Source organism: Bos indicus x Bos taurus, chromosome 2, assembly GCF_003369695.1.
Source record: "Bos indicus x Bos taurus breed Angus x Brahman F1 hybrid chromosome 2, Bos_hybrid_MaternalHap_v2.0, whole genome shotgun sequence".
NCBI classification, from domain to species: Eukaryota; Metazoa; Chordata; class Mammalia; order Artiodactyla; family Bovidae; genus Bos; species Bos indicus x Bos taurus.
In genome coordinates, this window is record NC_040077.1 from 13,400,896 (window position 1) to 13,426,017 (window position 25,122).

The following is a 25,122-nucleotide window of genomic DNA, read 5'->3' on the forward strand; positions in this document are numbered from 1 at the left end:
TTCCTTCATGCACTTGAAGAAACATTTATTTCTGCCTCCCTCAGGCCAGGGCCTCTTCTATTGACGTCTTCTCCGGAGGGGTAATCCCGTCGACAAATGTCAGATTCTGATTATCTGAGGAACTTGAGTCGCCCTCGCTTCCGACCCTCTCTCCCCTGAACTGCCTTGAAGCGGGGGAGATAGGCTGGAAAGGGGAGGAAGGGAGAGGCGAAGGCCGCCTCGCAGAGCACATCTGCTGTGTTCAGCCGGAGCGTCTGTCAAGCAGTGGGAGGGAAAAGCGCATGAAGCCACCAGCCCACTCGGGCGAAACTCGCCAGAAAAAAAAACCCGCCCTGCCCCCGCCCCCTCCCCGCGGGCTTCTGCTGGTTTCTTTAGGGAGGCGGTGGAAAGGCAACTTTTGGAAACTTGAAAGCGGAGGGGTGTGTGGCGGACAAAAAAACGTAACCTCATCAGGTCGGGCTTAGGCTTCCCGGACAGTGGGCGGGCCAGGCCGGGTTGGGTCGCGCGTGGAGCCGGAGCCGCGTCCCGAGCGGCGGCTGCAGCGAGGCCGCGCGAGGCGGGCCGAGGCCCCCACCCGCCCCAACTAGGCGCAGTTCCCCGTCCGGCCTCGCGAGGGCGCCGGCGCGGCAGATCAGGTGACCGACCGCTCGTCCGGGGCTGCGGGGAAGCGGCCTCGTTCTCAGCCGCCCGAGACGCCGCCGCCTCCGCCACACCTAGTGGAGGAGCCGGGGAAGGCGGCTCGGTGGTGGGGGCTGGGGCGGAGAGCGCCGGGGGTGGGGACGGAAGGGCGGCGGACCGAAGGCAGGACGCTGCCGGGGCACGGGCTGCGGCGGGGAAAGGGACGACGAGGCGTCCGCCGCGGCTCGCTCTGTCCTCCCGCACGGGATTGGGGCGCGAGGGCCATGGGCGCGCTCCCCTGAGGCGGAGGTCACGGGCGGGAGGGGAGGAGGCCCGACCGAGGTAGCTGCGGAGGCCGTGGGCCGGTGACTGGGTGCGAGGCCGGCGGCGCCGGCCCCACCATCGCCACCGCCGCCGTCGCCACCACCACCACCACCACCGCCGCCACCATGTCGCGCTCCGTGCTGCAGCCTAGTCAGCAGAAGCTGGCGGAGAAGCTCACCATCCTCAACGACCGGGGCGTCGGCATGCTCACCCGCCTCTACAACATCAAGAAGGTGCGCACGGGCCGGCGAGGCCTCGGCGGGGCCGGCGGGCAGGCGGAGGCGGGATGGAGGGCAGGGGAGGCCTGGGCAACGGGGGCGGCGGGCGGCGCCCGGGGCAGAAAGCACGGCCTCGCGGCCGCAGGCCCCACCGGGGTTGCCGGGATGCGCCGCGGCCTAATGCGGAGCCCTGGCGTCTCTCCCGCCGGCTCGCGGGCCGGCCAGGGGCGGAGAGCAGCCATTTGCCCGCTCCCAGCACTGGGAACTGGCCGGCCCGGCGCGGGGTGAGGGGCGCCGGCGCCGCTGCCGCCCCCTCCTCGGCGCCCTGGCCCCCGGGCCCCCGGAACTGGGTCTGCACGAAAGGGAGGAGGATGGATGAGATCCTAGGAGGGGGATAGGAAAACTTGGGTGTTCCATAACTGAGATCGAATGGTAGAAATCTGGCGGAGATGGTAGCAGTTTCCCCCCCCCCCCCCCTCAGTTCTTTTGGATGTAAGTGGGAATGTAAGAAGGGAATGGCTCATTTGGATGAGCCCTGCATCTCCACCACTTGGCCATTTTATTCTGGATTGCCAAATAAAAGCCATTTAAGAGTGTGTTGACGATTTAGAAGTATTTCATTTTGAAGGTGGAAAGGAGGTGGTAGTGAGGGTGGAACCAGTTTTCTCCTGAAATACTTTTGGGTTGTGAGTCACTAGGACAGGAATAACAGCCTTCTTCTCTCTCTTCTCTTTACTCCTCCTCATCTTAGTTTTTCCAACCATGTCGATAATACCGAAACATCGTTTCTTAAATTTCTTTACGTTCGGTGTCTATACAAAATAAAAGCTGTGATCGTGTTGCTGTTATGCTGATTTTATGGTGTAGTCTGATCATTTGAGTAGCTCTAGCTAATAGGCCCATTGAACGTCTTTACATGGCTTTCGCAAGATTAAGGAATGGAAGGCTGAGTTGGAGTTAAGAAAAATAGGTTAAAAGAGCAAATATTACATTAATTTACTTTAGAAAAGAAAGACCAGAATTCTATTCCTTTTAAAGCAAAGTTAGTAAGTTTTTAGTAATTTGATAAAGAGAAAACTTAAGATTTTTTGATGCAAGTTAGATCCTGACAGTTTCCAGTGTGTATTTGATGTTATATCTTAATAATTATTTTTTTTTTGGCTTTTTAATGCATTCTGAATATTTCCTTTTAGTTTAATCGTAGCAGTAGAGTTGTAGCCCTTGTAAATTAGGGCCCCTGAAGAAAAAAATACTTAAAAATTCGTATGATGGGGTTCAATATAAAACTGACCTATTTCAGCAATTTGATGTAAGACACTGAAATTCTAGAGGAGAAGTCTGACCTGGTTTAATAGGGATAAATTTTGTGCAGCGATGGCTGTGTTCCATTGGCATCCCTGAATATGAGGATTGGTTGACTTTAAACCTAGTGCACTCTGGAGAGTAAAATGCCTCTTCACACTTAATATTTTATGTGACAGGAGCTCAGGGTCATTCCAGTGAAACCCTCTGCATTTACCGAGAAGAGACTTGGTTATAAGTTTATGTAAGTTTGTAATAATTTTAGATAGTATTACTTACAGGTTCATTGACCTGAACTTTTTTGTGAGATGCTCTTTAACTTGGAAATTCGTTCCTATACGATCTTTGTGCAAAGAAACAAGCAAGACAAACGTCGCTAAAAGTTACTAGACGTGTGGTATTGTGGTTAAAGGAAATGGTTATGATGGTTTCCAAAAGAGGAAGTGAGAGTAACATCAAAAGTGATTCGGGTATTTAGGCAAAATTCCTCTTTTTAAAGCATTCGTTATACATTTTTATGGCATGAAAATAGTCGGATTTTACAAATTTCATCTTCATAAATCATCTAAGATTAGACTAAATTCTAAGCGTTCAAATGCTTCAGTTCACTGCCTTTTCTCAAAAGCCTTTTTTTTCACTTCCTCTTTTGAGAAACTTTAGGCTCTTGCATTATTGAACTAGTACAATTTAAAGTGAGTTGATCATTATATCCAAGTGTCTAATATTTTGAATTATTGAAATGTTATATTTCAGCACTTAACACATTTATAATTTCTTGAGAAATACTTCTACCTTGTCTGAGTGATTGTGAGTTCCCGCTCAGTGGGGACTGTGTTACTCATTTTTTAATTACTACCACTTGAGGTCTTATGTGGTCCATGAAGCTTTCAGTTAGGACTTGTTGAAAAGGATGAATACATTATGCATATTATGTATGTATGTATATGCAACATATATATGAGTGTGTGTGTGTAATCTTGCTCTAATTTTAATAATAATAGCTTTTGATCTGCCCTCCTCATGTGATTTTATATACAAATACATCAGATGGATTTTGAGTCTTTCAGCCTGTATAGAGCTGTGTATAAAGGCTGGCGTGTCTTCCTGGCTGACTGGGATTGAAACATTTGTTCAAAAATCTTGCCCCCAAAAGTGAATAAGATCTGTTTACCATGTGTTTATAAGGTTCGTGCTGTCTACATTTTTATGGCAGTATAAACCCACGTAATCTTTTCAATCTCAATCTCTTATAGTCCTCAAAAAAACAAACAAACAAACAAAAAACCCTTCTACCGCATAATACATGTCTGCCAGTCATTTACCACATTTTCATTAATTCGTGTTTGCATTAGATTGTCTATCAGATCTGATTACTGTTTCAACTAAAAGTCTGCAATGGCAATATTTTAGTGAGCATATAGAGTGAAAAATATTTCAGTGACTTAGGCATCAATAAAATAACTTTGAGTTACTATAACCAAGAATAAGAGGCTTTAATACTTAGGGGAATGTAGCATGGCCCCTGAAAAATATTTTGCTTTTTGAAATAAAATTTTATCAATTGAGTAATTTTTGATATCTTAATATGTACAGGCTGGAGAAGGAAATAGCAGCCCACTCCAGTATTCTTGGCTGGGAAATCCCACCAAGAAAGGGGCCTTGTGATTATAGTCCATGGGGTCTCAAAGGAGTCGGACACCACTGAGTGATTAAACAACAACGAACAAATATGTACAGGTTATGAAAATTTTAAGAATTTGTAATCAAATCAGAGATTTAAGAAGATGTGAAGGAGGATTTTAGGGGAAAAAGGTAAAGGTGGTAGGTAGTTTACATTTAAATTTGTTTATTTCATAATGTCATAATTTTTTAAAAATTAAAAATGTCTTCCCTTTTTTGGAGCTAATACTACTACCCACTTATATAGTGACTTTTAACATTTTAGGCTACTTGTATATCACTCATTGTGATATGGCAGGGCAGTGTGGTGAAGTAGAGAGTATCAAGCCAGAAGTTAGGAGACCTGCCTTCCAGTCTTCAGTATGTCACTGAGAGTTTTATAATATTGGGTGGGTGTCTTGACTTCCTTGAGCTTCGTTGTTTTTCATCTGTGAGATGGAGGAAAATTAACTGAAAGGAGCACTCAAGTCTGTTCCAACTCTGATTATGTTATCTTTACAAAGTAGAAGTTAAGACCCATTTTAAACAGTTTAACTGAGCTCAGTTTAGTTTTTCTTAATACAGGGATGGTAATACATGATCTGTCTACTGCACAAGATTGTGAAGATAAAAAATTATAACAATGTGAAAATAGTTTAAAACTTCTATGAATGTAAGATGGTATTTGTTTAGGACTCTCAGTAACTTTTGGGAGCAACATTTGTTTTTTTCTGAAATTTTACTGCTGTTTAGCAAACACATAGACCAAAATTCCAAAAAGGAAACATTTTTTAGCTGAGCTTAATTTTGTGTGTGTGTGTATGTTTATTCCTTCTTACTTTTTTCTATTTTTTCCTACACCATCACCAACATGAACTTGATAATTCTATACCAAAAAGGTCTCAGTTAATACTTTTCGTATTTTTCATCTTGTTAAATTACTGCCTCAATTCTAAAGGACAGAAAGGTGAAAATACCTATCCAGCTATTGCAAACTTCTTTTTAATGGAGTATTTTTATTACAGGCTTTTGCCCGTGATTTTGGATAAATTTATTTTATGAGTAAAGAAGTTAATAGCAGTGTAAAATTGAAAGTCTTTACCTGATATCTGCTTATCTAATGGAGGTAAAAAAAAATGTATGTGAAGTATGCAATCAGGGTAAAGAAAGGGGAATCAGCTTTAGTCTTCCCTTTCAGTGTTACATTTCTCTTCATTTAAGGGCCTTACTTTCTGTGTGGGTTAATCAGGAGAAGAAAGCATGTTCAAAGATTGGATTCTGGCAAGTTGTAGAAGTACTGTTAGTACCTATAAGATTTTTTCCTCAGGGAGATTTTTAGTATCAAAACCTTTAAACATGTTAAGAAAGCATTGTCTCTCCATCATCTGTATTTAAGTTCTATATATATATATATATATATATATATATATATATAAAACGTATATATTTATGTAAACAAATCCTACTTCCTTACTTTTCAAGGAAGCTGCTTGTAAAAATGAGGATTTAATAATTCTGTTTCTTGTTATACTGGTTGGTAGGCTGAGGAGATAAAGATCACTGAAAAATACTTGGGAAAGAGGCTTATTTTTATTATTTTTAAGTGGCAGTGGTAAATTGTCCACCTTTTGTTTCCTTTGTGGAATTGTTAAATAACTTAAATAATAAATTTTTTAAATGATTACAGAAGGAATACTTGTTATTGTCAAAAACTCATATGACTTCAGAAATTCTTTGCCTGTTCATCTCCCACTTTTAAAAAATAAGCTGTGTATGTGAAGTGAAGTGAAGTTGCTCAGTTGTGTTCGACTCTTTGCCACCCCATGGACTCTAGACTACCAGGCTTCTCTGTCCATGGAATTTTCCAGGCAAGAATACTGGAGTGGGTTGCCATTTCCTTCTCCAGGAGATCTTCCCGACCCAGGGATTGAACCCGGGTCTCCCACATTGTAGGCAGACGCTTTACCGTCTGAGCCACAAGGGTATACATATACAATTTTTTGTACAGATGCTAACATATGTGCATGTATATTTTATTGTATTATGACTAAAATAGATTATTTCCAAAAATGAAGAAGCAGCATGGTACAGTTTACATATAAATGAAATTAGGATTCTTAATCTGTTGCTTGTATATTTATATTTTAAGAAAATTAAAAGGATGGACATATTTAGTTAGCTACATGCAATATGTGGAAATTGAGGAGGCTCAGATGAGAAAGTATTGGTATTGAAAATTTTTGTCTTTACTGGCAAGGGTGATTGAAAATTTAATTTGTATTCTTGTTTGATAATTTACTTGCAGTGTTAGTGTTAAGTAAATTCCAACAGTAATTTCAGATCATGTTCAGTAGGTGTACATTTATATGTTAAAAATAGTTTTCTCTCTTTGTTGTTGTTCAGTTGCTAAGTCATGTCTGACTGCAACTCCGTGAACTGCAGCATGCCAGGCTTCCCTTTTATGTCTTTCTTTAGCAAAAAGAACATGTAATAAAAGTAAAAGTAATGCTGGCTATTTATTGAATCTCTATTATATCCTAAATTAAAAATTTTTTTTCTTTTAGTTGTCTACAGATCTGTGATTTATTCTCTAAGTCTGTGATTTATTCTCTAGATAAAGCGGTTGAATTTGGTTAACTTGTCCAAGTCTTACTCTGAAAAATGAAAGTTTGGATTGACTCCTTTCTTTCTTAACTGCTAAGTCTGGGCTCTTAATTTATTTTTGTCATTAGATTATAATCATTAGTGAAATTTTTCTGGCACATATAATTTTGAACACACAATAATCTTAACCTAAAAGAAATAGGCAATTATAGAAATAATTTTCTTATTTACTGTAGACTACTTTTATATGAACTTTGTATGGGTTTGTTATGAAAAGTCATTGAGGTTATAATTAACAGTCCACCAGTGATTATTAAAGACTTCTATTTAGCTTTGTAGTATATTGAAATGAGAAATAGTTTAGAATTGGGAAATTTAAAATTCAATTTATTGACATTTTGGGGAACTTGTAAATATTTTATATTTACTTTTTATATTATATGGATTTTTTTCTTTGTGATTATTTCTAAAATTAGCCCATGACATATTAAAAGCACAAACTGAGAAGACTAACCATAGGAATAACACTAAGAAAACTGAAAACTAAGAGAAACCCTTGCTTGAGGGAAGAGCACGTATAAGACAGGAAGAAGGTGTGAGCTCAGACAGTGAGACAGCGCTTACCCTCCTTCATTGTAAGGATGTGTACAGGCCTCTCTTCACTGAAGAGGCTTTGTCTCTTGAGATTTCAAATATACATTCTACATTTGGATTTTTAAAGTCAGATGGCAACTTTTTTTTTCCATTGAAAAACCTGCATGAAATAAAAGAAATGCCATTAAGGAAGTACAACCAATAAGTGTGTTTCTGTCTGTCTTGAACTTTACAAAATTAGTACTATTCTTTTCTGTTCCCAAGATGTGTTTTTTTGTTGACGGGTTTTAATGTTGTCATTTTAGTAAATGTAGTAAGATCTTCTTAATTTTGATCCTATTAGGAATTTGCAGTATTGTAATTATTAATTTTGACTCACTTAATATGACAGAGAATCTTCTAAATCATGTCTTTAAATACTATTGTACTGAAATGTTTTACTTCAATAAGTTAAACTTAACAGTCTCTTAAATTGCAAGTTTATAAGGAGAATTGAACAGCAGAAAATGGCATATACATCTTGAGAACTGAATGACAGTAACTTTTATTTGAATCATTAACATTTTTAATAATTTTGAAATATATAACGGGTTAAAGTTTTTGAAGGAATATCTTGTTTTAAGTATTGGAAAATATCTTCTTATTGCATACTTGATTATTTTAGATACTTGACAGTAATAAAATTATATCTTTAATAAAACTTTGGAAGTCATATGATGAGCTGTTCTTTCAGTTAGTAGCAAATATTGGGAGTTTTCATTCATTTGTTGAAAGGCTTCCTGGACACTGGGAAAACAAGTTACGATACAGTCTCCAGTGCCAAGAAATTCATATTGTAATGGGTGAGACAGATGTGTAGATAATTAACTAAAATGCAGTGATTAAGTGTTGTTGTGGGTGTCTTGAGAATGGAGTTAAAGATTCCTGTCTGGGGAAGATGGGAAGAAGAGATAGTGACTTTAGTGCTTGGTTTTGAAGTATGAATAGAAACTTCAGCTAGGCAATGACAAGGAATAGTCAGTCATTCAAGATTCCAAACTTTTGTTCAGTAGAATATATAAAGATATAAAATATATAAAGTTTTAAAATCCTGTATTAATCCTTTTTGCTGGCATATAGACTCTAAACTTCTGTTTTTTTTTCCCCCATACTTGTAGCATTCTGTGGGTTGAGAGGGCTAGATTCTGGATAAAACCTTGGTACTTTGTTTTTTTTTTTTTTTAACTTCGGACAAGTTGTTTAATCTTTCTGAGTTAGAGTTCCTTTATTTATAAATTGAGGAGCCCCTTGGTTCTTGGTCAGAAATACATAACATAATCATTTTAAAAGGTTTTTAAAAGTACATCTGGATCATGACCCAAATCTACTGAATAAGCAAAAGCCCCTGAAGTTGTTCTGAAAAACCACTGAAATAAGTAAAATTAACTTTTTAATACTTCTGATTTCTTTTTCTGATAATTGCAATGATTAATTTTGATTTTGAGGGATAACTAAATTCCTGGAATGCTCGGCTGCACATAGACTCTGTACTAGCAAAACCATCTACAGGGTGCTTATTTGCTCTCAGCTTCTCGTACACTTCAAGTTACATTTTTTGGTTTTCTAAGCCATGTTAGTCTTACTGACTCTAATTCTTGCAATCTTAGATATTCCTGTTTTCCCACATGTGGAATACTCTTTAATTAGCATTATAAAGTTGAGAATTAAATGGGTTAATTCACAAAGTGCTAATATAGTGCCTGGCACGAGTAAGACGTGAATAGATGTTGGGTATTTCTGGAGCTTGAAACATAGTGGGCAATTACTAAGTGTTCACTTTTTCCTAATAAATCGAGGTCTATACCATCTTTAGGAACATTACTTAGTTATTCCTGTTTACTGCCTGGTATTATAGTTTGATATCTACTTACTGCTAATATAAAATAAGTATTTGTTCTTCAGAAGTATGTTTCCCAGCAGTCTTTTAAAGACCAACTTCTTTTAGAATATTAACAGTGTAACCACATATAACCTTTACTCTTTGTTGGATATAAACTGAAATGTTTCTGTATATGAGAAGCTGAGAAATGTTTGAAAACAGTAACATAGACATCTTTTTGAGTATTGAATGGTAATTAGAAACTTTGATTTATTAAAATTTTTAATAAAGAATTTTGAAATATATAATGAGTCAAAATATTTATTACTTTCTGAGAACTTGTCCTTAGGAAACAATAATCATAATATTTATATACCTTTAAATCAGCTATTATTGACTCTATAAGAGATGATTTATAAAATTACATTAATTTTAAAGCATTTCCAGTAATTTCCGTTACTTTCCTATCAAGTTTTTTAATCCAAACTATAGAAGTGGGTTACTTTTTTTCTTTTCCTGCCCCCTTTTTTTTTCACCTACCCAATCTCAAGGGGGAAGTTGCAAGCAGATTGATTGGCCAAAATGTGGGTGATATGCATGAAAAAAAAATGAAAAATTTAATCAGTATTATTAGAATTTGAGGCTTGTTTTGGTCTTGATAGGTTGTTTTTTTTTTTAGATTTTTTTTTAATACTTACTGGAAAGTTGCACACTGAAATTCATTATTTTTAAAATTAGAAAATAAAAGAGTTATAGGCAAGTTGCTTTTACAATCCATGGTCTTAAGTGATGTCCATTTTTCCTCTAGGCGTTAGTATCAATTTGTTGAAGACTCAAGGGAGAATTTTAGTCCCCTTGTACCTTCAATTTTGCAAAACCTGTTTTAACACAGGTTTATTATTTCTTATTTGTGGAGTAAAAGTTAAAATCATCTTTCATCTTGATCACATTTTGTATTTTTCCCTTTCCTAATACAATTCAGGTGAGGCTGATTTCTTTCCTATACTCTCACAAATAGCCTTCTCATTCTGATCCCTGGGACTTTGTTCATGTTTTTTTCCAATTAAGTTACTGTATTAAAATAAATTATTTTGTTCTATAATATTTTGGCAAAGGAATGTATTTTAAGGTAGAGTGGAAATTAAAAAATAAAATTGATTGAAGTAATCAGATTTTTTTTCCTTTAATAATGATTACTTCAATAAAAATTTTGAGCAGCTGAGGAAATGGAACAATTTTTACTTATTTTTTTTGGTGTATATATTTTTCAGTAAATGTTTTTAGTGTTTTTTTGTTTGTTTTGTTTTTAGTGTTTTGAAATACTTGAGTACTCAAAGTTAGTAATCATAAAGCCCTGAGCAAGTCACTTAATTTCTGATGCTCCTTTTCTCTCTGTTGAGTAAAGATTGAGATAATTTCTAAACCAAGATGTTTTACATGCAACAGATGCCTAGTAAATGTTCCTTTTACTCTTGACTCTTATAATCCTTACTGTTTTGTTTTCTCTTGATTGTTGCTTAATCTCTTATGCATAGAGGACTGTTTCTATACTTTTAATTTTTATTTTTTAAACATCGTGGTAAGGAAGTTCTTGGAAAAATATGTAGCATTAACCATGCAAAGTTAAGCTGTGGTACATAATCTGTATTGTGACAACCCAAGGAAAGACCTTGGAAGGGATTTCAGTGGTAGATTTGGCAGGAAAATTTGTTGAAAAGTCATACTTTAAAACTATATTAAGTCTGATTTTGAGGTTTTTAATCAAAGATGTTTATTTTGTGGCCTGAATAAAATAATATGTGGTTTTCTGAAACGTCTTTGTTGTTTATTTTGGATAATAACATTATATTTGTGTTTTGTGAAAAAAATGAACTAAGGAATACTAAATTGACAACACTAACATTAATTTGGTTAAATGCATGATCTTTTTTGATAATTAGGAACTCATTATAGATATCCATCTGTTGTGAAAAGTTCTATTTAAAAAAAATAGAAGATAATTAAAACTTATAAGAATTTGTGTGTCAGGCACCTGGAATAAGCACTTTTTGTGTATTTTGTCTTTTAAAAATCTGAACAACCTACCTTATTAAGTAGGTAATAATAGTATCCTTAATTTATGGGTTAAAGTACTAAGGCTCAGGGAAGCAACTTGCCTAAGGCTGTATGGGCTGTGATCCACTTAGAGATAGTTATTGATTATTACATTTAAGTACGTCCTTTAACACTAGTATAATTTTATCTGCCAGATTAGTCTTAGCTTTGTTAAATTTAAAGATAATTAGAATATTCATGGGAAATAAAGTTTCAGTTCTGAAAACTGGAAATTTAAGTGTATAAATATTTAAATTTGCTTTAGATCTTCTGGAATTTTAAATTCTGATATTTATGCATTATGCATTTATGCATTATGAAATCATGCTGAGTAAAGATAAAATAAGGATTTAGAGTGGTGCTTTTTACAATTCTAAAATTACAGATATAGTTTAGTTTCCTGTTTGCTTCTTGATGAAATATCCCTTTTAGCCAGTTATTGTTGTTGTTTTAGTTGCTAAGTTTGTCTGACTCTTTTGTGACCCCATGGACTGTAGCTCTCCAGGCTCCTCTGTTCCATGTGATTTCCCAGGCAAGAATACTGGGGTGGGTTCCTATTTCCTCCTTTGGGGGATTTTCCCAACCCAAAGACTAAACCTGAGTCTCCTGCATTGGGAGGCGGATTCTTTACCACTGAGCCATTTGGGCAACCCCTTAACCAATTATGCAAAAGCTTTTTTTTTTTTTCCCTCCTTTTGTAGAGCTATGAGATTCAGGGGTTTAGACAAAATTTTGTCCTTTACTCCCCTTTTGTTTTTTTTGGAGGGTGGGGTGATGGACAGGTTAGATGTACTCTAGTTTAATTGAATATATCAAACCTTTTGATTCAGTCTTTGTGGCAAGCCTTTCTGGAATATATTAGTTTAAAATATACTGATAACTAAGTATAGTAGTATATTCAATTTTTTTTTTTTTTTCCTTTCTTTTTTCTTTTTTGGCTGCAACTTGTGGCTTGTGGGATCCTAGTTCCCCAACCAGGGATTGAACCTGGGTCTTCAGCAGTAAAAGCTCAGAGTTATAACCACTGGATTGCCAAGGAATCCCCTATCATTTTATTAAATATGTTATTTCAAAGGGTAATACTTTTAAGAGTGAAAGATGAGTTTTGTGTAATGTTACTGTAGGAGGAAGAGGTAAGAGTTTTAGGTGTACCAACTGCAGGCCGTGTTTTTAAAATACAGGTTATTATCTTATGATTTCTTTGTGTTGGTGTCATTAAAATGAAAATCTTAGAGTGAAGAAGATTTAATCTCTATAAACTGAGACATCTGGTTAGTTGGGATATTTGTATTGGGATATTTGCATTCTTTCAGTATGGTAGGACATTATTCTTCAGTTAATTATTAAGAATGGCTTTTTGCCAAGATGTAGTTACCTAAATACTAGCTTTTAGTCAAGTTTTGTTTTTTTTCTTGCACTTTTTTTTTTTGCCTGAGTATTTGCAAATGTCTCTATTGGTATCTCGAGTAGGTTGATTTCAGAAAAAAATAAAATGGTGCCTAGTACTCTTGTATAGTGTCTGTGAATCTTGTTTTTTTATTGGCATTTTTTGAGTGAATGTAGTATGCCAGATACCCTTAAAAATTCTGCTCATATGCACACACACACCCATAAGCACCCACAGATACTAATCTAATGGGCAAAAACTTTTTAGGGTAGATTGCAATTATGATTTATTTAACAGATGAAGAAACTGAGGCACAGAAAATTACTCGTTTATGGTTATAGCTAGGAGCCAGGATTTGAACATGGACAGCCTATCTTATAACTCATGTTCTTAACTACTAGGCTACTCGTTTTCTATGAGTAAAGCAAATTTGGTTATGTTTAGACTTGGGGTATATAAAGAATAAATGATTGGAGGAAAGAATCTTAGTCATTATTTCTAATTCTGTTTACTATGATAAAGACTATTCAGTGGTTACTATTCACATAAGACTTTTACTTAGGTAATTATAATTGTAGCTATTAGGTAAATACTGATTTCCCCATTTACACATGAAGAAATTGAGATTAGGAGATGTGTCGTAATATATTCAAGTATGGATCGTCCCATGGATAGTAAGTGGTGAAGACTGAAATTTAGTCTTCTCTTCCGGGGTCTGTGTTCTTCATCTTTATGGCATACTGTCTCCCAGCGTAGTTTGTTTAAATATGGCTCAGTGAGGAGTGTGGGAAAAGGTTAAATTAATTCCAAGGAAAGACCATATAACCACTTATTTTTCCACTGAAATGAAATTCCATTCTTTTTATTTTCTGGGCAGTAAGGAAGAGCTGTTTATATACAGATATATCTTATTAGTTACTTGATTAAATTCTTACACAATAAAATTCGTGATCTCTGGGAATGGGTATGGTAGTCTATTATATTTTATTAGTTATTTCACTTATATTGTTAGAACGAATAACTGAATTTTAAAATAATTAGAGTATGAAAGATGATACATAATATTTAAAAAGAATTTGGAATCACTTTAGTATTCTGTACTACCTCAGGCATGTTCTTGAAACTTGGTTTTCATTTTATCATTGATACAAGGAATTGCTAATATGTAGCTATTTCCATTGGTACAAATTCTTAGTTATGTGGCTCTCAGTTATTCCTATATATAATATTTTGGGGGATGTGGGTTAATTGGAAGATTAATTTATGAGAAATAGTATTTTAAGCTAGTTTAAAAAGCTGACTCTGAGGAAAAGTCAGATATATTAGTATTTATGATATTGAAATGAAATTTATACAATAGCTTTGTGTCAGTCTGGTTAAAGATTATGAAGTCCTAAATTTCTTATAGTTAGTTTTGTTTTATCTAATTATGTTTGAGAATTAAGATAATTCTTACTCCATTCCTATTTCCTTTTGGAAAATATAGGAATTTTTGCATTGATTTTTATACTTGGGCTTGGTAAGGAGTTAGTTGATATTTGAAAAACAGTTGGAATTTGAGCTAAAGTGCAGAAGTCATCCAATAACGACTTATTTTTATTCTTGGCTACCGTTTCTTTTTAAGGTATGTAAAATTTCACTGATGGTTTTGCTCCTGTTTTTATACTTGCATGTAGTCTTTATTTTTCCTTCTAGTATTATTTTTAAGTTATTTAGAAAGAGCACCAAGAAACTGACATGGTTGTACACCTCACAGTAGTATTTAAATATATATGAATAATATAAACTCTATAAACTTACTGTGTACTAAAACTTGCTGCTTAGAATACCTTTAAAATTGTAGCACCATATAGTTTCCATCTTGTTTTGTTATTCATAGTCTGCAGTGCATAAGTTCTCTACTGAAACGTATGTCAGAGTTTGACAGTCATTGTTTACAAGTAATTTTCTCTCTTTTTATTACAATGCTTCCCCAGCAAGGACAAGTTTGGAAGGTTTGCAAAGCTTTTCACCTTCCCTTTGCCCGCTTGCCCGCTTTCAGATCAGTTTCATGTTTCATAACTTCTCTTTCTGCAATCCACAACATAGCTATAGTAAACAGTGAAAAATCATTAAATTACAGTATTGTATTTCCTCACACATAATAGATAACTTTTCAAAGGACATACCCTCTTTAAAATACAATGAAGTTAAGTAGAAATGTTACCATTTTAGTAATTCACTAGGAAGCAGTTAATAATGTCACAGAATGAAACTGAACAGTATTGAAGATTATTCTGTATTGCTAATAGTTCAGATAAAAAGTTCTTTCTAATAAAAATGCCTTACATTTGTACAATGCTTTACAGTTTAATACAGAGAAGGCTGTACTGCTGATGTGGTCAAAATGTAAACATTTCCATTTGTTCTGTGCTTATGAGATATAGAATAGATGTAGATTTCATTGTTTGAAGTGCTGCTGGTATGATGGAAAACAATGTTGTAACTCAGATTTTCGGCAACACAAGTTAATACTATAAGGCCAGTTTTAGCGCCTTCCAGTTCTTTTGAACTAGGGCTCTTGTATTTAAAATGTTTAGATTGAATGAGGAGAACATTTTGGAAAAGACATTTAAACATAAGCTTTTATTATATAACACATAGAAACATTTCTAGTACTCTTATTGAATATTTAATTTTGTCATACTTTATTAGCTTCAGATGAATACAATCCTACCTCAAACCAAGAATTTTTTTTTCTTTTTCTTTTCTTTTTTTTTTTTAGGTTTGAGCTTTTTCCTTCACTGCTGTTCTGCGCTAACTGCTTTGAAACTTTCCATGCATTTTTTTTCAGTAGAAGAACATCTCTGTACTGTCTCCCATTGCATATTTCAGCTGTGACAATCCCTGCACTTTGCCTATTCATTTTATCACCTGCTCACCAAAAACAAGTATCTCTCTAATTTCTGATTACAGATTTGCTATTATTTTTTGGTTTTAGAAAAACGATGCATTTCACTTTTTTTTTATTACTGTTGTTTTATAGGCTTGTGGAGACCCCAAGGCAAAACCATCCTACCTTATTGACAAAAACCTGGAATCTGCTGTGAAATTCATAGTCAGAAAATTCCCTGCTGTAGAAACTCGCAACAACAATGTAAGTCATTTAAATTTATATATTACTTGATTTTAGCCATCTGTAGTGGAAGTAATGGTCAGTACTTGAAGTAGCTCTTATTTATCTAATTCTTTGTATTCTGAATATATAAACTATATACATTAAAGGCTTTTAGAGATAATATTCTTATCTCAGAAATTGGTGGAAAAAACAATTGAGCTACATTGCCATTTTATTATAGAAAAATAGGATCTTAATTTCTTATATATACTTATTCCCTTTCAAGTTGCAACAAAGAGTAAGGTAATAGATATGTATATATTTTCAAATATTAGTATTTGCATGACCAGTTAGGGACTTTTTTCTTACAGTCATAGGTTTAACTTTGTCTTGAAGTTAGAAAATGTCTTCATAGAGCTTGTATTGTTTTTCATAATTAGCTGTTTAACTTTAAAATGTATTTCTTTTTATAATTGAGAAAAACTTGTTACATTAAATAAGATAACAAGTTGATGGTGTTAGGATCTTTATTATTCCATATTACATTTCCTCAGACGGTAAAGTTTTTCATAGTATTATATTGAAAGATGGTAACATTTAGAGTCTTGCCAATTCCTTCACATATCTTTTGGTAATTCTTTATAACAACTGCTGTGAATAACTCACTTTAGGAAATTAGGGTTATTTTTCACCTTACTGTGGTCTTTTCATTTAAATTTTGTTGACTTGGACTCTTTCTGCGTGTCTTCTCTTTTTCCTTTTTTCTCTGGTGGCCTTATAATTCTTTTCTCTTTTTCTTAATGTACAAACTTAGTCTAGAAATTTCCTCTTACATACAATCTCCCTACTTTTGAGAAGCTCTGCTTAAAAGATATTTTGTCATCTTGTGGTTTCTTCAGATCATGTGTATGTTCATTGAAGATTTGTATTTAGCCTGTTATTCAGCTTTCACTTAAAAATATTCTAATGTGAAGGAAAAATACCAGTCAGAACTAACAAAATAAGTCTGAAGTGCTTTTTAAATAATTTTTTAAAGTTTTATTTTAAAAGTTTTCTGTTTTTGTGAATATAGGTTAATAGAAGTCTTTCTTTTCGTTTCACAGAAGATTTTGTTTTATCATTGGTATATTAAGATATCACAGTTAGTTCCTGATTAGATATGAATAACTGACAATGAACATGTCTTCAGAACACTATTATTGTGTGGAAAACTCTTTCTTCAATTGTTGATATTAGTTCGCTAACTCATCTGAGAGGTTATATATTCACTCTAAAAGATTTTATAATGAAATCTGTTTTACATTTAATTTTATGCTTCTCTTTCTCATGGCTTATGAAATCTGTGATATGAGCTCTTCAGAGAATCTTTTCAGTTTAATTTATATGTGTGTGAAAATTTCTGTATGAGAATAAGCATAGTTCCTTGATACAAGACCTTTTATTAGAAAATTAGCAAGATCTGATTAAACATATTTCATATCAGTAAAATTTTTTGTTGAATAAGTTGATAATCTTTGTTCTTGATTTGCTGGGCATGCTGTTTACAATAATACTAGGTTTTTGTTATTGTTGTTTGTTTTTTAATAGTTTATTTTTCAACTTTTGTAGCACAAAATTGATTTTTAAAATAACTAGTCAGATATGATTCACATAGCATACAGTTCACCTGTTTAAAATGTACAATTCAGTGGTTTTTAGTTCACCCACAGAGTTGTGTGTCCCAGTGCCACAGTCAATTTTAGATCATCTTTGTCATCCCCACAAGAAACCCAAGACCCATTAGCAGTCACTCCTGCCAGTATCCCCACCACCCCAACTCTGGGCAAACATGAATCTCCTTCTGTATGCTTGCCTGTCCTGTAGATTTTATATAGATAAAATAAATAATGTGTCTTTTTTGACTGGCTTCTTTCACTTAGTATAATGTTTTCAAGGTTTATTCAGGTTGTAGCATATATCAGTACTTCTTTTTATTGCCAAAAAATACTCCACTGTGTGGATATATCACCTTTTATTTATCCATTCATCAATTGATGGATGCTTGAGTTGTTTGTGCTCTTTGGGCTATTACGGATACTACTACTATGAATGCTTGTGTAAAAGTTATATGGACATATGTTTTTTATTTCTCTTGGAAATATATACCTAGGAGTAGAATTGCTGGGTCATGTGATAATTCTATGTTTAACCTATAATATCAATTATACACCATTGTTAAATGTTATCTCTACCTGTAGAAGGTACTCTGGTTGTGTTGTTTGCAAAGTCTGAATTTTGTCCTACGGCCTTTACAGCTATTCTGTGTAATGCCCTTCTGCTGTTTTTTACACGCTGAAGTACTGTGTGTACTGTTTGTGAAGTTTGGTGATCTTAGTTTTAAGAGCTAAAATCCTCTTAAGTTCCTAGTGAGTTTGGGTTAGGAAATGAGGGGTTTCATCTTGTAATTTTTTAATTCTAGAGAAGTGGTTAATAGAAGTATAAGGACAGGGAATGACAGTAGTGTCTGGGATGATCGGAGCTTACCGATTTCTGGCTAAATACACTGAAGAAATGGTATTGACATCACAGTTGCCTTTTTTCTCTTCTTATTCCTGGTCTTTGGGCCATTGTAGAGATATGTGCTATAGAACATGCTTGTATTATCTCAGGGATCAAGGAGAATTACTGATGAGCAGTATTTCTGTTTTCATGCATGTTACACAAGCACCACTTGTCCTCAATTTCAGAAAAGGCAGTCACAGAAAGATTGTTTCAGTAGAAAATTCAGCAAAGTTTTTGCTTTCAAGTTTCTAAAATGATCCTTACAAAAAAGCCAGTCTTATTTTGCAGCGAAAAATTGTTGATTTTTTTTTTATTGTTTCTCAGGTATCTGCTCTTGTGCCAGCTCCCATACTTTTAAATCCAGTAGAAACTGAGAGCACACAGATATCTCGTATACAGTGAAGGAGGGCAGTGCCAACTAATAGGATTGGTTCCTAACATGGCTTCAGTAGTGATGATGTTGAATCTGTTGAGTCACTTTTACTGTCTTGTGTAGTTGTGACCAGTTGTAAATTTACAAATTCTATCCCACCCCCAATTTTGGACGTAGGGAGAGTCCATACCAAGGAATGTGATTTTTTTTCCTGGATCGTGGTGTTGAATTAAATGCCCTATATGCTTCAAAGCAGTCAATTAAATAAAATTCATATAAATAAAAGCCAGTTTTATTATAGCAGCTACTTAATTGAGTGTCTAATATATGCCGGGCTATATATATAAAATATATATGTGTGGAGAAGGACATGGCAACCCACTCCAGTATTCTTGCCTGGAGAACCTCATGGACAGAGGATCCTGGAGGGCCCATGGGGTCACAAAGAGTCAGACACGACTTACGACTGAACAGTGTGTGTGTGTGTGTGTGTGTTTAATTAAGATTTATTTATTTATTTTTGGCTGAGCCAGGCCTTGGCTACTGTGAGTGAGCTTTCTGTGGTTGCTGCGAGCAGAGGCCACTCTCTAGCTGCAGCAGGCGGGCCTCTCACCTGGTGATTTCTTCTGTTGTGGTGCATGGGTTCTAGGGCAAGTGGACTCAGTAGTTGGAACGCATGGGCTTACTTGCTCCTTCGCATGTGGAATCTTCCCGGACCAGGGATCAAACCCATGTGCCCTTCATTGGCAGGCAGATTCATAACCACTTGACCACCAGGGAAGCCCCTGGCTATATATTTTAATAGGCTTTATAGATTTTCTTATTTAATTTAGATAAGGAAAACATTTCTGAGCTGAGAGGTTATTTGTCTATATCATATCTTCCATTATTTTGAAAGTATAACTGTCAAATGGATTTATGGTTTGTTTCTCATAGATTTCTTATGAACATATAGAGGGAAATCTGTTATTTCCCTGGATGAAGAAAAGAGTAGAAACTCCTTATTTTATCAATAGGTAAAAGTTGTTTTGCCCAAGAAATTCTTAAAGCTAATGTTCAGGTGTATATTAAAACTTTTAAGAAATTTTTTTCCTAAACTTCTAAAAACAATTCCCCCCTTTTTTCCTATGCTGTATTTACATCTAAAAGCTAGTTTAAAACTGTAAAAATATCTGGCTCAAAAGTATCATTAAGGAATTTTCTTATTTATTGTACATTTAGTATAAAACTTTGGATTTGATTCCCAAATTCAGGAGAAAATGATATAAATTACTGTCTTATGTATGTTCAGTGAGGTCTTAACTCCCTAAGAATGAAGACATTATTAGTGAGTGGGGTGGTACAATAATACAGGGATTCTGGACTTAGGTATAGGCCATTATTGAAATAATTTGAAGTTAAGCTTTCAAACTTAGAGGAATATTTGTGTTATACTTATTGTTTATTTCCTCTTTCTTGGAGCACAGTATTACAAGATGCTATTATATGTAACAAACATTTTTAATTAAGTAGCTTACAAAGTCACTCAAGACAAGACAGAGCAACTCTAAAAGTGTCATAATTTCATCACAGTTTGTTCAGAGGCACAGCGTTAAAGCCTGTTTTTAGACACCATTTTATCCCTAGTGCTTGACTCATGAGAGACAGTAAATAACGATGAGTAAATGAACCTGATTGATAAGCTTTAACTTAGCTAGCTTTCATTTATTCAAATATTGTCTATAACTATGTCAAGATCCAAATTTACCAGCACTTTAAAACACTTTATATTATTAGCTATAAAAATAATTGTACTTTTTAGTGAAGCCCCAGCTTCTTAAAAGCATAAATGTGTTTTGGGGGTATGGGGAGGCTCTTGACACATGCACTGTGGTTTAGTCCGGAGTTAGAAGGAAAGGGTAAGGAAACTTGCTTATTCCTAGTTAGTCTCTAAAATGGGCATTACTTGTCTTGTCATGGCTGCCATCATGGTGATACTATATTGGTTAAAGGGATGGACAACAAACCAAAATTTGAGTTTTGGTTTTACCACTCAGCAGACTTGTGTAACACATTGCTTTTGAAAAATGGAAGCTTTTATTTATATTACGTCTCTAACTTTTAGGTCTGCTTCACTTTTTTTTCTACCAGCTGTTTTCATGTAGATATTTCTCAATGACCTTTTTTTTCACTTCCTGCAATATATGTATGTAAGAAAACATTTTACTTCCATGGCTTCATCTAAATAGTATATCATCAACTAAATAATACGCTAGATACTATACTATCTAGTAATATACTGTGTATAGTTACACTTTGGACAGCTTCACAACCTGAACATCACACTTTGTGTCCAGTGTTGAACACATGGTTATCCTGCATTCTGTGTCTTTTCTGTATTCTTTGTTTTGAATCATTACAATTCACTTGGTTACCTAAACCTAGAACCTTCAGAAACCCCTCTAACTTTTATAAAATGTTACACTGGTCGTTGAGGGTTTGTCACTTTTAATACTGTCTTTTAATGTCTTCTGAATGTATCCTTTCAGATCTGTGAATCCTGCTCTGACAAGTGAAGTGCTGTAATGATCCCATCAAGGCTTTTCACGCCTCCCAGTCCCTCCTGTTACTCCCCTCCTTCCTTTCTTCCAGCCTCCACTAGGGGAAGCAAAACAAAAGTAATCTCTTTATTTGTGAAACCTCACTCCTGTTTTCCGTGCACCTATCTTTCAATCTCTGTCGACTTGGATGTAGTAGGCTAGCAAATAATACTTTGATTATAGAAGGAATCATCTTACAGTAAAAGTAATGTAACAGTTTTGATGATGTATACTTTTTTAAAGAAGTATGTGTGTATCCTCATGGAAACTTAAAAGAAATGCTTGATTTTGACTAAAATTCAAGAAATTTTAATACAGTGAGAACTAACTTGTGTCTATATTCTTTTTTAAAAGTGTGATCAACGTTCAATTAATATCTCTTCCACATGTAATTTCTAGCTTAAATAAGAAAGAAAATTAATAAAAGAGTGAACCCCTCAATAGAAAAAACAAGTAAACCTTGCTTTGATATATTTAAAAACTATTTGAAATAGGTCAAGTGCTGGCAGGAATTGCATCAGCACTAAAGACCTACCTAAACTGGCTTTTTTTTTTTCTTTTAATTTTTACCACGCTAACATGAATATATCATAATTAAATAGTCTAGAAGAATTTAGGATGAAATGTGAGGGTATGTAATCCTATTCCAGTCTTTCCTATCCTGCTCATATTTCTCAGGGGAACCTATATTTTTAGTATATCTGGAGGTTACCTCCAGAACTATAAGAAATATGCTCATTCTTTTATATATTTATTTGCCAACTTTAGATAGCATCTGTTAATTCTTTGCTATAAAATATGAGGGTTTAGCTCATTGTTTCCTCCCCTCCTCTATCCTCTCCCCTCTTCCTGATGTTTGATGTTTTTTTTTTTTTTTTTTTTGGTTAATATTTTTATTTTGTTGGTTACTTCCTTTTTAAACTTTAAATAGTGTATTTCTCTATATTTATAACATCAACCTTGGTCATTTTTACTTTCATGTTTCCAGAATTGTTAATGCTGTCCTTTGGTCCTGTAATCATATAGTGTTCTGAGATTAAATTATATGCTGATTCTAAAAGTTAAAATAATTGGCAAAGACCTGAATGTTTGATTTGCGTTGCTTCACTCCATTATCACACTTTGGACTTTCTTAGAAGTCCAAATAATATAATATGTTTATATGACATGTATTTATATATATATTTATTATCAAAATGAAATGGATTCTGTCTTCCAGAACTATTTCACAGTTAAATTTGTTCCATAAATAAATATTATTACTTTCCTGAATTAGTTTTCTTTATAGAATATTAAAATTTATCCAGTCTAAAATTCATGCCACCTTTCTATAAGCTTTCCTTTTTTTCTGGAGCCCACTCTCCTATAACCCTCTGCCTTCCAACTTTCCTCTGGACAATTTTCATAAGCCTGCTGCATAGCTTTCATCCCGGGATATATTTCTCTTTATTATCCCAAGTGTATTGGTTCTCACAGAGCCTTTGACTGTGTAGATCACAACAAACTTCGGAAAAGTCTTCAAGAGATGGGAATACCAAACCACCTTACCTGCCTCCTGAGAAATCTGTGTGCAGGTCAAGAAGCAACAGTTAGAACCGGACGTGGAATGACAGACTGGTTCCAAATTGGGAAAGGAGTACGTCAAGGCTGTATATTGTCACCCTGCTTATTTAACTTATATGCAGAGTACATCATGAGAAATGCTGGGCTGGATGAAGCACAAGCTGCAATCAAGGTTGTGGGGAGAAATATCAACAACCTCAGATATGCAGATGACATTACCCTTATGGCAGAAAGTGAAGAAGAACTAAAGAACCTCTTGATGAAAGTGAAAGAGGAGAGTGAAAAAGCTGGCTTAAAACTCAACATTCAGAAAATGAAGATCATGGAACCCGGTCCCATCACTTCATGGCAAGTAGATAGGGAAACAAAACAGTGAGAGACGTTATTTTTGCGGGGCTCCAAAATCACTGCAGATGGTGACTGCTGCCACGAAATTAAAAGATGCTTGCTCCTTGGAAGAAAAGCTATGACCAACCTAGACAGTGTATTAAAAAGCAGAGACATTACTTTGCTGACAAAGGTCTGTCTAGTCAGAGCTATGGTTTTTCCAGTAGTCATGTGTGGATGTGAGAGATGGACTATAAAGAAAGCTGAGCGCCAAGGAATTGATGGTTTTGAACTGTGGTGTGGGAGAAGGCTCTTGAGAGTCTCTTGGACTGCAAGGAGATCCAACCAGTCAGTCCTAAAGGCAGTCAGTCCTGAATATTCATTGGAAGGACTGATGTTGAAGCTGAAATTCCAAGTATTTTGGCCACCTGATGCGAAGAACTGACTCTTGAAAAAGACCCTGAATCTGGGAAAGATTGAAGGTGGGAGGAGAAGGGGACGACAGAGGATGAGATGGTTGAATGGCATTACTGACTCGATGGACATGAGTTTGAGCAAGCTCTGGGGAGTTGGTGATGGACTGGGAAGCCTGGCGTGCTGCAGTCCATGGGGTCGCAAAGAGTCAGAGACGACTGAGCAACTGAGCTGACTGACTGATTGAACTTTCACACTGAATTTGATAGAGTTTGGGAATCCCCTGAAATTGTGTACAGAGTTGATGTGTCAGTGTATTTTTCAGCTTTTGTCATATTCCCAAGGGTGGTTCTTGTGATCCAAAAACACATATGTTTTAAAATCACCTTATTTTGTGTCTTGTGCATTGTATGTTCTAATTATACTAAACTACAATAATAAGGATGCTGTCAGTTATTCGGCAGATAAAAGGGCCAGTGAGCCTTGTCTTGGGGTTTCATAGCATAGTCCCCAAGGAGATGCATTCCTGCCATTTGCAATTATTTATTCATTTCCTTAAAATTTCCTAAAGTTATATCTTGTCAGTTTTTCAGCCATCTTCCAGATGTTGTTAGCTAATCCCTTTGACTGCAATGATGATTATGATTTCCTTCAAACAGCAAAGTATGTTACCAAACCTAGTGGTATTGTTGATCTTTAGTTTTGTTTTCTTGAGTCATTTCTTTGAAGGGGCCTTTGGCCACTTTTAACCTGGTATCCTTTGAGTACCTTTGACATGGTATCTGATTATTGTTTTTCACGGCCAGTCCAGTTTTACCTTTTGTCAAATCAAATTATTTGCCAAGCTCTAAAATCAAAGATAGCAAAAGGAACTATAAGGAAATAAATAACAGATGTTGCAAAATATTTGTTTTACTTTTGTTCTTCTTAGCACTCATCTTGGCTAATACTGTTTTAAATACATACCCTAGTGGTCTTTGGCCAGGAATATATGGGATAGTATACTGTGTTAGCCCTCATTTTCCTCATTGGGGGAATAGACTATTTTTAAAGCAGTATTTTATTTGGGGAGAGGTATTTGTACACTTTGATGGCACAAATGGTCATTCTTTCTCTTGCCTCTAGCCTTTTGTTATTTTTATTATCTAGAAAAATCTTTCTCTACCATATTCTTTGACTAGGCTAATTCTACTTGTCTTTCAGGTCTATCCTTAAATGTCACCATTTCGGAGAAGCTTTTTCTAACCCTTTCTAATTAGGTTAAGTACCGCTTGTATGTGTTCCCATAGTTTTATTTATTTAAAACATTTACTGGGTGCCTTCTATTAGCTGAGTCCTATTCTGGGAGAGGGAATCCAGCAGCAAATAAATCATATCACTGGTCTTGTAGGTTATACTCTTCTGGACAGAGATCGGTTAGAATAGGAATATATTGCCAGGTAGAGATGCGTTCTAAAAAGAACGAAGAGTGACAGTGCTGCTGCTGCTGCTGCTGCTAAGTCGCTTCAGTCGTGTCTGACTCTGTGCGACCCCATAGCTGGCAACTCACCAGGCTCCCCCGTCCCTGGGA

The 25,122-nt window shown here is 35.6% G+C and overlaps 1 protein-coding gene across 2 annotated transcripts in view; it reads left to right on the forward strand.

The window, feature by feature from the left end:
* The first annotated feature begins 628 nt into the window (after positions 1 to 628).
* Positions 629 to 25,122, forward strand: part of NCKAP1 (NCK associated protein 1) — a 105,906-nt gene continuing 81,412 nt past the window's right edge. Inside the window, exons 1-3 of one of the 2 annotated variants that reach the window (XM_027555966.1) lie at positions 670 to 1,175; positions 14,635 to 14,652; positions 15,684 to 15,794. In XM_027555966.1, coding sequence (XP_027411767.1) covers positions 1,068 to 1,175; positions 14,635 to 14,652; positions 15,684 to 15,794 — 237 coding nt within the window. In that variant the 5' untranslated portion in view covers positions 670 to 1,067. Of the gene's footprint in view, positions 1,176 to 14,634; positions 14,653 to 15,683; positions 15,795 to 25,122 lie in introns of both variants that reach the window. The other variant, XM_027555976.1, reaches the window with a different exon arrangement.